Source organism: Chrysoperla carnea, chromosome 2 (assembly GCF_905475395.1).
Source record: "Chrysoperla carnea chromosome 2, inChrCarn1.1, whole genome shotgun sequence".
NCBI classification, from domain to species: domain Eukaryota; kingdom Metazoa; phylum Arthropoda; class Insecta; order Neuroptera; family Chrysopidae; genus Chrysoperla; species Chrysoperla carnea.
In genome coordinates this window covers 9,559,479-9,573,042 of record NC_058338.1, presented here as the reverse complement: position 1 = coordinate 9,573,042, position 13,564 = coordinate 9,559,479, and the positions used below count along the sequence as shown (strand labels likewise).

Here is a 13,564-nt window from a genome sequence, read left to right as displayed (position 1 = left end):
ATTTTATTGTCAACTCCCAGGATATAACTTACATCCAAATTACATATCAGTATGAACATTTGAACTATTAGTACAGTTACAGATGTTACAAATAAAGGAAAATGAAATAAACTGCTCGCATTTTGCTAAAACCTCATGGGATGTGTTTCGTAGGTGTCAAATGTCATTAGTAAAATGCATGAGTTATTGTCGGAAATAAATGTGTTAATACAATGGAGCGGTTAAGGTTGACTTACGAAATTAATAAATAGGCAACTTGAATTACATATATGTTATCAATGCATAATAAAACACTTAACATTTACGTCATACAAGTTGCCTATTTACTAGTTTTTTAAGTGAACTTTAACATTGATCGTTTGAATTAAAAATTTATTGTTTATTAACAAAAAGAAACATTTTCACCACTAACTCATGCCTTACATTCCATAAGGTTTTAGTAAAATGCAAGCAGTTTCTTTCATTTTCCTTTATTAGTCGATTTTTGTAACATCTTTTACTGTTATCAATATGTGCGTATTATATTAATTATAATAATAATAGTTATTAGTAATAGACAATAGTGATTAGGTTATCTACTTATATACCTACAGAATGTTCAACAGATGATTTTCCGATTTTCGGGGAAGAGGGTGTTGGAAGGTTCTGCAATGAAAATATATTTTAATCTTAGAACATTAATGGATTTCTTTGTACTCTTATATCGGAAAACCGATGTTAGGTTGAAACCTAATATCGGATAGCCGATATTCGTTTATACCTATACCAAATGTAGAATCTACGATACTGTATTTTCACAATTTATTGACGATACATTAAATTTGAGCCAATATTTGAAAAGTATGACCCAAAATTAGTGAGATTACATAAATTTGTGTGTGATGAAGCGAAATCAAATATTTTTGAATTTTATGACGTCATAAAGTTCAAAAAATCAATTTCTTATATATTTTGGCTAAGTTTTATCGTACGTGAATGAATTTTTTTAAACCCCCTTTAATTTGGGTGATATTTTTTATTTTTCTTGTATATATTAGCCATTATACCAATACTGTATTTCGAAATTTATTGAAGATACGTTATATTTAAGCAAAATCAAGAATTTTTTCGAAGAGTTGACATTTTTATTAAAAATAGTTTTGACAATTATTTTTTAGGAGGCTCATTGCAGGAATATTTGTTAACATTTTACATTTCATAGAAAATTAACTTTCATTCGGTAAGCATATGGGTGAAGGTCGACCCTTCACCCATATGCTAATGCTTCAGATCTTATACTAATTACACATAATCTCATATACAAAGGTTTGATTTCCTCTTACTGATATACACTTTGTATAGGTACTATTAAATATTATAATTAATGATTACCATATTGATTATAACCACATAATTCAACCTTCTACTAATCATTTTAATTGTTTACAAAATCAAGCCACTGGCTAATTTTATAACTAATCATTTTATTGAACTCTCGGGATTGGAAATTTATTTGGTATTTTCTTTTTAGTAATAGCTAGTGTAACTATTAAGCCGCGCAAGTTAATTGTAATAAGTATGTGAAACTCGGGACTAAACTTAGTATATACAAGTGAAAAGATACAATTGAATGAGCTAATTGTTGAAATACCATGCATAGACAGTGTTGATTACTCACATACATACATACATGTCACACATGCATATCTGATATTCCCATATAATACACACTATACAATTTGGGCCTTCACGGGTAAACAGTCATGTTTACGAAAAAATGTTTCATACAAAAGTTGTTTATTTTTTTATAAGAAACATTTTTTATGTTTAAATTTTTGTTCTATCTCTAACGGTTTACAAGATGGGTACTACGGACCCAAAACCCAATTGATCTATGTTGCTCATTCACGAACTTGACCTCACTTTTTACGTCCTGAGTGCGCTGTAAAAATTTCAGCTTGATATCTTTTTTCGTTTTTGAGTTATCGTGTTCACATACGGGCGGACGGACGGACGGACAACCGAAAATGGACTAATTAAGTGATTTTATGAACACCTATACCAAAATTTGATTCGTAGCATCAATCAAGCGTTACAAACTTGGGCTTAAACTAAGTATACTTTGATATATATTACATGGTATAAAAATATCAATTCTAATATATTTTGTGTAGGCTCACGACTGATTGAAAAAGGTCTAAAATTGAATTAATTAAAATAAAAAATAGTACCAACTTAATAAGATACATTTGTTGTTTTTATTTATTCGATAAAAATACTATCACCAAACGAAACTAATTCATCTCTGTAGCCGTACACCGTACACACACACACACACACTCACAAAATGAATTTATTTCATTGGATCAGTTAAGAGATTAACTGAGTAAAAGTTAGTTGGTGAGAAATTATCTGATATAAAGTTTTGTTAGAGTGTATTAAGGTTTAAAAACATTTTCTCCTATATATAGTGGAAAAAGGTTTCAGCTTATCCAACCATGTATTTTACTTTTCATATACTACGTAGCCATTCAGTTCATTCATACGAATGTCCATGGATGTTGGTTGTTATTCTATCTATCTTTGTCTATTTGTCCATTTTCTTTTACATCTCCTCAGTCATTTATCTGTCGTTCAGTACTACTTTTTATTCTACATAAAATACTAGGATCATTTTGGCATTAAACTTCTTAAAAAAGTAATGAATGCGGGAAAACAGTAATAAAATACTAAGAATTGGGGTGCTGAGAAGGTCTAAGCTTCTATATAGGTAAGCGGCAAATCTCATGAAAAACTAAAATGACTGACCAAATACTGAAAATGTGAATGCGACTAAACATGTGCGTACTTTTCGTAAACTGTGGACCAAAAGGAGTCAATTGATAGCACAGCTGAAAAAAATGACCCAAAATTAGTGGGTTTCAAAAAAAATTCCAATACAATCGGATCAAATTTGCCTGTGTTATCAAAAAAATCGAAATTTTTAACTTTATGACGTCATCAGAATCCAAAAAATTTAATTTTGCTCTATCACATCCAAAATTTATCCAATTTTGATAAACCAAGTATGTAATCCTACTAAATTTGGGTCATACTTTTCAAATTTGTGATCAAAATTAACCTAGCTTTAAAAGATTTCACGAATGTGCAGTCCTGGTCCCGGAATTAAACACATAAATGTTACCTAGCGAAAAATTGACATCACAACTTAAAAGTATGATCCAAACTTAGTGGATTTCAAAACAAAATCCCATTAGATCGGATCAAATTTGCATGTGTTATCAAAAAAATCGAATTTTTAAACTTTATGACGTCATCAGAATCCCAAAGAGAATAAGTTTTTGTTGTGTGTCCTCCTATCTTTAAGTTTTCTTTTGTAAAGTTCGTGTTCAAAATTGCTGTGGTAAATAGGTAAGTTTAATATAAATGTTGACATACATATACAAAGTTTCATCTATACGATATTTTCCAACAAATTTTATTTATAACGAAAGGTAAATATATATTTGAAGGGGTTAGAACGAAAGGTTATGTAGAAAATGATTTGTTTTGATTTGAAAAAGTATAGGAAAGCTGCATTCAAGCGTACTATATGGCCATTGTTCTTATAAACAATAGATATATGCAAATATGTCTAGTTTAAACTAGTTTAAAAACGGACTCTTGTTTGTGATTCTAGCTTTTTAATGACTGACTGAAATTTATTTGAAAACATTTCATTTTTTTCAAAAGCATGAAAATACACAAAATTCCATTTCAATAAAAAGCAACGTAGTTTCACACTACACACGAAGTTATACGAATGGCGCTGTGACGTCAGTTCGTCAGTTAACTTTTATTAATTATCATAAATATACGAATTGCGATTGAAATAACGCATAAAAGTAAATCGAGCGTGTTTTGTACCTCTGTGATCAAATACTACTTAAAAACCGCCAGAAAAACTTTATTTTTCCGTTTACAATGGTTATGGCTATTAGAAAAAAAAGTGATTTGATCGTGCTCATCGCAAGTTGAAAAATCTAATTATTATTGTTGCGTAGATCATTTATTAATAAGTACAGCACTAATATTATCATTGTCATGATGAACATTTTTTTTTACCAAAATTCAATATGCTACAAGAGTCCCCATAGATCTCCCTCGAAGACCCAACAATTTTTTTATGAAATTTTATTAATCATATTTTTTTTCTAGAATGTTACGCATTTTGGCTTTTTTAAAATTAATACTCACAAAGTTGCTTGTACTTCACTAACTTCGGGTGCATTGAACCTGTCATCTTGCACTAAAACTCCCATACCATAAAAATAGTTATTTCCGGTAGATTTCCTTGATCTGCCTTTGATGATATAATATAGACAATTCCCCTTTAAAGTTGATATTAACGATATATTAATACGATTTTTGACACTGTTTTATTTTCATTGCTTGTCGAATTGACGTCATAGATCACGTGTGTGGTGGAGCATAAAAAAACGTTTTAAATCATTTCAAATATTGTGACTTTTTTACAATTTTTTGCATAGTCTTTTTATTGTTGAAAATGCGTAATTTTCGAGTTAAATGCTCTACTCGAACTATATTTTCATAAAAAATTAACAAAAAGCATTTCTGTTTTTCATGAAAAAGATCTATTTGACATAAATTTCATATCTCATGTAGTAGATCAGCTTGTATAGTCACTATAATATGCTTTTACTAACACTAATTTGAAATCTTTTGTATGAGAAAACCTGAATATGTATACAAATCCTTTTAATAACATAGTCTAATCCTTTCAATATATGTAACATAAAAATAACATTTTCTAAATAAGTCGAGTTTCACCAAATAATACTCTCTGGGTAATCTACAAGGTATACAACTATACACATACACATATAAAATTATTATTATATTCTAAGTTCAAGTAATTTTTGGTTGAAGTGGTTTTATTATCAAATAGTAAAATAATTTGTGGTTTGAGTTTTGTTGAAAATTCGAAATTGTATTCATAAAACGAAAGCATAGCATACCATACCAACTGGGCTAATTTTCATTAGTAATATTGCTTATAACAGACAATCGTAAGGTATAAGTATCTTAAAATTTCGGAATCCAGGGAAAGTCAATGAATCTTTATAAAAAAAACTGTGCGACTGTATTGTTTAAAGCTTACTTAAAGAAGTTAAAAACAAAAATTTGTGCGATCTTGCCCATAGGAGGTGGGAGCCACCACTTCCCGGAGGTGGAAAAATTGGTTAGGCGATAAAAAACTTTTTAGTGGAACTATTTTTATGATAACGTGCATGGTAAAAAATAAATTTGCTTTTCAATATTTTAAAATAAGACATTTCAAGCTTGAAATAAGCTTTGTTTGTTATTTTTGATTCTTCACAAAGTTGAGCTTTTTAAAAATTGCAAAAAGATGATTATCTCGAATTGAACTGCACGTCTCCGCGTTAATATGAACTTTCATGAAGTAGGGTATGTTACGTAATAAAGAACAATCCAGATGGCAAACAATACTACATTTCTAAATTTTTAGAAAGCGGCGTGATCACCATTTCTCGGTGATTTTCATCGGTACGTGGGCTTTTTCTTATTAATGTCCTACCTTTCGTGCAATGCAATTTGAAATTTTTCGAGCTGCATGAGCAGTTTCTATATGAGTAATACATACCCAATGTCTATAATTGTAATTAAATCTATCTAATATTATCTACCTATTAACCGACTTCAAACAAAAACGGAGGAGGTTATCAATTCGACTGTATTTTTTTTTTCATGTTTGTTACCGCATAACTTTTGACTGGGTAAACCAATTTTGATGATTTTATCTGTTTGAAAGCTGGTGCTTCCCGTGTGGTCCCATTTCATTTTCGTCCAGTTCTGACAACGTCATCCGTGAGAAAATCATAAAAATCTTAAATTTGCATTAAGTATGCACGACAAGAGGACGAATAACTCAATATCAAGCCAACCGATTTCGATGATTCTTTTTTTAGTGACAAATTAGTTAGTGTACTTCAGATTCACAACAAATCAGAAAATAAAAAAACTTTTAACAAAAAGAAAACCTACTTCATAAGAAAAACTTTTCCAAAACAAATTCAAATGCACTAAAAAGTAAAAAAAATAACGATAATATAATGTAGTTAAAATTATTGTTATTTTTGGAGTCGGTGTCAGCCAAGGAAACAACTCTGACAGAACAGTTTGCAACATTAGCTTGGCTGACACCGACCCCAAAAATAACAATAATTTTAACTACATTATATTATAAATTACTTTTTTACTTTTTAGTGCATATTAATTTGTTTTGGAAAATTTTTTCTTTTGAAGTCGGTTTTCTTTTTGTTAAAAGTTTTTTTTATTTACATAGCAAGACCCTGTATAGTTTTCAATCTACATTGTTTGTGTTTGAACGTGATCGGAACTATATTCAACAGATTTACAGTTAAAATATATATCTCCATTCATTTGAATTTTTTGCATCATCAGGATATACGGTGGATGGCGTTGAGAGGGTGGGAAACACTAGGGATGAATGCGTAATAGGTACTTTATGTATAGAATGTATGAACATTATCAGAAAAATTCTAGGAAATCTTTAAAAAATATATTCAATTCAATTTACATTATAGTTAATATAAAGATAGGTCGCTATGTTTTTATTTTTCAGTAGCAGTGTCTTTGTTACTTTTATTTTTCAAATTTTTCGAATTATGCATTTTTTTCAGGTTATTTCAACCTATTTACAGTTTTTTTTAAAATTTTTTTTTTCAAGTTCTTAGGAAATTGTAAGGATTTCTCTCAGCACAATTTGTACAAATGGTGTAAATGTTTCGGGGTAATTTTGATCCAAAAATTATAAAAATCAGATTAATTTAATGATTGGATGCAGAGTTTCTGAGATATCGCAATATTTGGATCGATTTTTGTCCGTATCTCAAAAACTATTAGACCAGTCATCAAACGACGCACCCGATTTTTGTACTTTTTGGGTCAGAATTACCTTATATACTGACTTTTATCGAAATTGAAGATAACAAAAATTTCTCGATTTTTTGCTATTTTTTTAAGGGGTACCCCTTTGAAAAAATCCAGAAAATCGGGAAAAAAATTTTGTTTCGGAATTTGATGAAACTTGGGGGATGGGGTAATTTTGATCCAAAAATTATAAAAATCAGGTTTATTTAATGATTGGATGCAAAGTTTCTGAGATATCGCAATATTTGGATTGATTTTTCTCCGTATCTCAAAAACCATTCGACCAGTCATCAAATGCACCAGATTTTTGTACTTTTTGGGTCAAAATTACCTTATATACTGAGTTTTATCGAAATTGGAGCTAAAAAAATTTCTCGATTTTTTTCTAATTTTGAAAAAAACTACGATTACTCACCTTTTCGATCCATTAAAACAATATTCAATTGTTGATATTGTTGCATATTGATTTCCAAATATTGTTCAACTGTTGAAATATTAAAATCATAATCATAGCATTGTTCACGTATGTAGACCAAGATTGTATTAGCTGGATACTGAATATCTTTTGGCGGTGTTTGGCGCTTATTCCTTGTAATAATGGTTTCATTTAATATTTCCGGTGGTGGTGGTGGTGCCGCTGCATAGATTGTCATTATGTCACTAATTATAATAATGCCAACAATCATGTATACAAAAACAACACATATCCCACTAAATAATGTTACATTCGTCGGATGGTGTTGTTGATGTATTGAATGACGTTGGTGGTGACAGTTGATTACCGCGGCCATAGGTCACAAAAAACGTTGACGATTTCGTTTTTTCGTTTGTGTGATGGCCTGCTATTGTTTTTTGAATTTCAACGGGTATCATTTATTTTAAATGGTAACTTTTTGGTCATTATGATTGTATTCAATTCTTTGCGTTTCTTCATAATGAATGGACCAATATTGGTTTTTTTAAATTTCGATTTGAGTTTTCGTATTTCTTGAAATGTTTCTTTGTGGATTGTGAATTTGAATCTGTAACAAAAATAAAATATATTATTAGTAGTTCGTTCCAAAATTTATTTTTTTTTGTAGAATCTTATCTAGTATTGTGTTTTTAAATAAGTTTTAAGTCCGAGCATCATTATAAGCCCCCCTCCCAATCCACAACTAGAGAACGGATAAAGATACAATCTTGGCTCAAAATACTTATTTTGGAATAATCTTCAACTTTCTCATATAATGTTATCAGCAAAAATCAATAGTTTTCCCTAAATACGCAAAAATCCGTCTTTGCTTATAAAATTATTCATTAAACCCGCCAAAAAAAATCTTTCCGGGGCTAATTTTTGTACAAATTTTTTTGATTTTTGTTTTTGATCACATTACGAACCCATCCCTTATGGTCACGAAGTGTGTACCTCAAAAAAGTTGGCCTCCAAATTGAGGGTCTGAAAAGAGTACAATGATTACTAAATAACATAATGAATAGATATTGAAATAATATCTAAATATTGTCGTGAAACGGTGCTAAATTTGCTTCTGTACACCATGAATTCTAGCAAGCTAACTAACTAACGAACAAATAAACTAAGCTAGGTAAATAAAAAAAATGGAATGATAACAATTTTTTTAATTAAAATAATGGTGAAATTTGCATCAATTTTAATCTAATTAAGAATAACTGTTTAAAACTATTACTTCAAAATATTTTTAATTAAATCTCTTTACAAAAAAACAAAAACAAAAAAAAATACAGAAATAATTTATTTATATTTATTTTCTTAAATGAATTCAAATCCATTGTTTATTTATTTAGTGGTCTGCAAATATTTATGGAATGGGAAATTATATGGCCATTGAATGCATGAATATTGTTGAGTCGAAATGAAAATGATAAAAAACTTTTTGTATTAGTCTGCGGGACGGCACCCTTTTTGTTAAATATAATTAATACATACTTGAAAAAAATGAGCATGATAACATATCACTACAAAGTATAACACTATGTATGCTTAGACCTTTAAAACTACGCGATGGATTTTGATGCGGTTTTTTAAAAATCGCCAGGAGCAAAAATCAAGTAATATGACTTTTATCTTATTACACCCGCGAAAAAAGTACTGTGGATTGTAATTGTAATGTGTTTGAAATACTAAATTTTTGGAAAGGTAGGAGAACAGAAGACTAATTTTAGACCAACCTATGTTTTTTTTCTAGGATTAACGCGAATAAATAATAATTTCCTTATCAGCAACCCAAAAACTGTAACTTCATACAGTTTTATAAGACTCAATCGATAAAATATTTTCGAACATGAATCATAACAAATAAATCATTAGAAAAAAGTAATAAAAAATAATAATAAATACTTTTAAAAAAACAATGGCAAATAACCATATGTTGTTTTTTTCCCAAAGGTTTTCGTATTTTTGTATGAATGGCAAAAAATATGTTTGTATTTCACACGAAAAAAAGAAGTAAATATGTAAGTGAAAACATGATGTTGATAAACATTTATACATAACAAAGACGCAAGTTTCGTTTTTATCATTTTTTATCGATGCAAGGAAATATCTTGATGGTATCTATAAACATAAATATATAAAGAGAATATCTATTTTATGTAAATTTAGATACGAAAATATTCTTGATCAACATTTTCTGATCTTTAGAAAATATCAGAAAAATTTACACTAGTAAAAAAATTAGCTTTCCGCGTAGAAAGTCAGCAACTTTTTAAATTAAGTATGTCTTTACAGCTCTATGGTATTATCTCTAAGGCACAAACATAAGTATAATAATGTTAGCAAAAAAATTAAGCGAATAACGATTTCTCAATCCTTGGAACTTGAAAATTTGATGATTTTCTTGGGAATGTATCACACAAATAAAGTGTATTTAAAGTGTAAAGTGTATTCGACCTCAATTACTTCTTTTTCAAGGCTCTATTGTATATAAAAGAATTTTAAAGCATTTATAGCCTTCAATAGAAATATTTTGCACACTCTTTGGTCAATAAATTGTGGAAATGTGGAAAGTCGTTTATTTTTCTGGAATCATACTTTGCGTCACACATCCCCCCTACTACTTTAAGAAATGCGAACAAGGTGGTGACAAAAAAAATTCTTTTCAATTCAGTTATTAACAAGGGAATTGCATTTAGGTGTAAAAGCTAATAGTGACTATACGAACTTAGAATATATAGGAACATATTGTTTACCTGTATGTTTAAAACGTATAGTAAGTAGATGGATGTTTGTGTATAAACCCGTGACACATTCATTTAGTCACTTGAGACATGACTGAGATTTTATATATAAGGTAATGTGACGAAAATACATTTACATCAGCTTTAACTATTATCTATAAAAATGAATAGAAGAACGTGCCATGAGCACTATGAATTACCTGTGTTAAAAAGAATGTTACTTTTGTGTTTTCTTCAAATTTCAATAAATTTAACATACTTTCTTTTACTGTAGGAAATGAAGCATTTAAAGTTGCAATTCTATGGAACAATATGAGTTTATATGGGATCCGATTCAAAACGTTCGTAGGAGTGTGAAGAACAAAGTCATATGGATTAGAAAGTCTGTTTTTACAATGCACACACACGTACGAACGCGCTTAGAAGTTCGGCCATGTTTATTCTGATGATAAATCATGAAATTTGAGAAAACAGTAATTAAATCTTATATTTTGGATTATTCTAAGCATTTTTTATTTCGTGGCAATTTTTTTTGAAACTCACCGTTTTTGAGATACAAGTGATTGAAAAAAAAAAAACAAAACCTAATTTTGAAAAAAATTTGATATTGTCGAAATTAACGATTATAATGTGGTTTCAATCAAATATTTGACTTGAAACTTGTTGTATCTCATATTTTAGAAGATTTTAAACAATTTTTGACTCTTGAATCTTTTAAATTTTCCTCACTGCTTTTGAGATATAAGCGTTAACTTTGCGCAACTTCTGGTTCGAGTCCATTTATTTTCAATTATCTTTAATTATTATTTAAATACAATATAGATTAAATATTTTAGCCTCATCAAAAGAAACACACGAAAAAAAACACATACCTTTTACTGCAATAAACTATTTTCCCACTTTCCCACTTCCCACAGAAGTAACGGACATCTTGTATCAGGTAGGAAATAAAGTTCAAAGACGAAAAGTCCTGATAATTAGCTATTAATTAAAATAGGCAGCCAAATAGAAGCGCTTTACAGCGAACGACAGAGGGGGGATGAGAGCAATAGTAATAAATTGTGATAATGAGACAACGCGAAAGCTTCAACGTTACGCTGCCCTGTATGTATGAACGAGTGAAGTGCATCAGAAAAATGGAAGACTTTGTTATAAGAAGTTTATTTTTTACCTGATAGACCAAGGGTGTCCGTTCCTCCTGGGACACCCTATATAGCAGTAAATTCTTTATCACAAATCAAAATGAAATAAAAATTCTAAAATAAAATTTCTTCATTGCTTTATTTATTTGTTTTTTCATTCTATCAAAATACAAAAACACTATTTTGTTTGTTTTTTTTGTGTACAAAACTGATAACAACTACCTACCAAAAAAAAAAAAAATTACCCCAACGTTCGAGACAACAAAACTACTTAAACGTTAAAAGTTTTTCTATATTCCCTTCACTGAAATTAGTAAAAGTTTTTTCTGTACGACAATATAGACGTTGATCAAACATTAAGAATTTAGTGTAAAATAAATAAATAAAAAGTTTTTTTGTTTTCTCTTTTAAAACTGAGCTTTTCTTTTTTCCACAACTCTCAATAAACTTATTAAAAGTGATAAAAAATTTCAATTTATTAGGATTTTTTTAACATTACGTAAAATACCACTTGAAAAAAATCATTATTTTTTGTAATAAGAACATTTTATTATAAACTTGCAGAAATCTTGATTCTATCTAAAAGAAAGTTTGAAACTTGGAATGCGGTAATACTGTTGAAAGGGCTTCGTCTGATTCTCTCACCCGACGCCCAATATGGTTAAGACGGTCCTGACATAGAACTATGAACTATGCGATACTTAACATATTACAGTACAACTAGGAAACATCTGGGGAATTTATTTTCCAAATAAATTATAATTAGGAAGTATACATTATACACATAATGTATATTATATCTTATATGATCTATATAGAAATGATTTTTCAAACAGTTTTCATCTTATCATTTCAAAAACCGAATGGAGACTAAGTGAAACGATAAAATACGTATCTTCTTTTTTTTTTATTGGAATGAAATTATGCTGTTTTTTAGACGAGGAATTTTAAAACAAAAAAGGTCAAAAAACCGCGAACAATTTCTAAAGTCAGATGGATCGAGATGCAGTTTTCTGCATTAGATTCTAGAAGATATTTATAAACTTTGTGAACATTGCAAATTATGGGAAAATAATTTTTCTCGTTTATGCATTTTTCGTTGCTTCGAGGTGCCATGCTCGAGCATCGCACCTCGAAGCAATGGTTCAAAGCACCTAGCCAAATAGACCCTTGTACTCTATCCCCGCTACACTTTTCAGTGGCTATTATAACCAACTGATGTACTGAAACCCAGGATTTGCCTAGCGCTGAGTTTTCTAATTTCTTCTGGTTCGACTATGGCCTGACCAAACCATTTCCTTCGCTGCTGTATGAGCGCCGGGCATTAACAGAGAAAGTGGATCGATGTTTCTTCTGAATTTTCTCCGCATCTGTCACACGTGGGAGATTGTCTTTTTCCAATCTGATGTTGGAACTTGTTCAGGTTATCATGCCCTGTGAGTAACTCTACGATGACTCTAATATCAGCTCTGTTTAGTTTCAAGATCTCCTCGGCTCTGTTACCGAGTGAGTTTCTCAATATTCGATATTGAAATATTAAACCAGAAACTTGTTTAAAAATCACCTATACAAACACTACTTTGTTTTCCCTACAATTATTTATGACACTTAAAGTACGTTCGGATAATAACTGCACACAACATACATCGAATAACATGAAAATGTTTCAAATAACTTTAATTGGTATGAATCGTTCATTAAAAAGTTTTCTACATATACTAGAATGCATACAAAAGTGAAACAATTCTGAAATAGTTTAAGATGAGAACGCTGAGGTCTTATTAATAAATCGGATCCCGTTTTAAAAGTAACGGGATGGTCCAAAATTATGAAAAATATTAAAAATGTCTGAAACAAAGTGTAACGTAAACGGTTCTTATGTTCGTTCAAGAGTGTATGCTTAGAGTTTTTGAAAATTTCAATTGACTCATAAACATTCATTTTGAGGCAATTTATTTATGATTAACAGGAAACATAATTCATAGTTCTTAATTTATAACGCACGTTTGGCAAACTGGCAGAGAAATGTGTCTTTCTAAAATTAATTTAGAAGAACCGGTTTTGCGAATAAGAATGCTCCGCAGACAGGAAACAAATTTTGGATTATTGCATGGTCTATACATATAATCCAAATACATGCTTTGTAGTCAAATAATGTATTATTTTTAGTTTTACAATACCACGCGACTACAAAAATATATAATATATTGTGTGCAAGTGATGCTTATAAATTTGATAATATAGATACCTTTCTTCAATCATCAATACTC

The 13,564-nt window shown here is 29.7% G+C and overlaps 1 protein-coding gene across 1 annotated transcript in view; it reads right to left on the bottom strand.

The window, feature by feature from the left end:
• LOC123291477 overlaps positions 1 to 7,607 on the bottom strand; it is a 93,119-nt gene extending 85,512 nt beyond the window's left edge. The window contains exon 1 of the mRNA XM_044871780.1: positions 7,370 to 7,607. Within this exon, the coding sequence (XP_044727715.1) occupies positions 7,370 to 7,607 (238 nt within the window). The remainder of the gene's footprint in view (positions 1 to 7,369) is intronic.
• Positions 7,608 to 13,564: the final 5,957 nt, after the last annotated feature.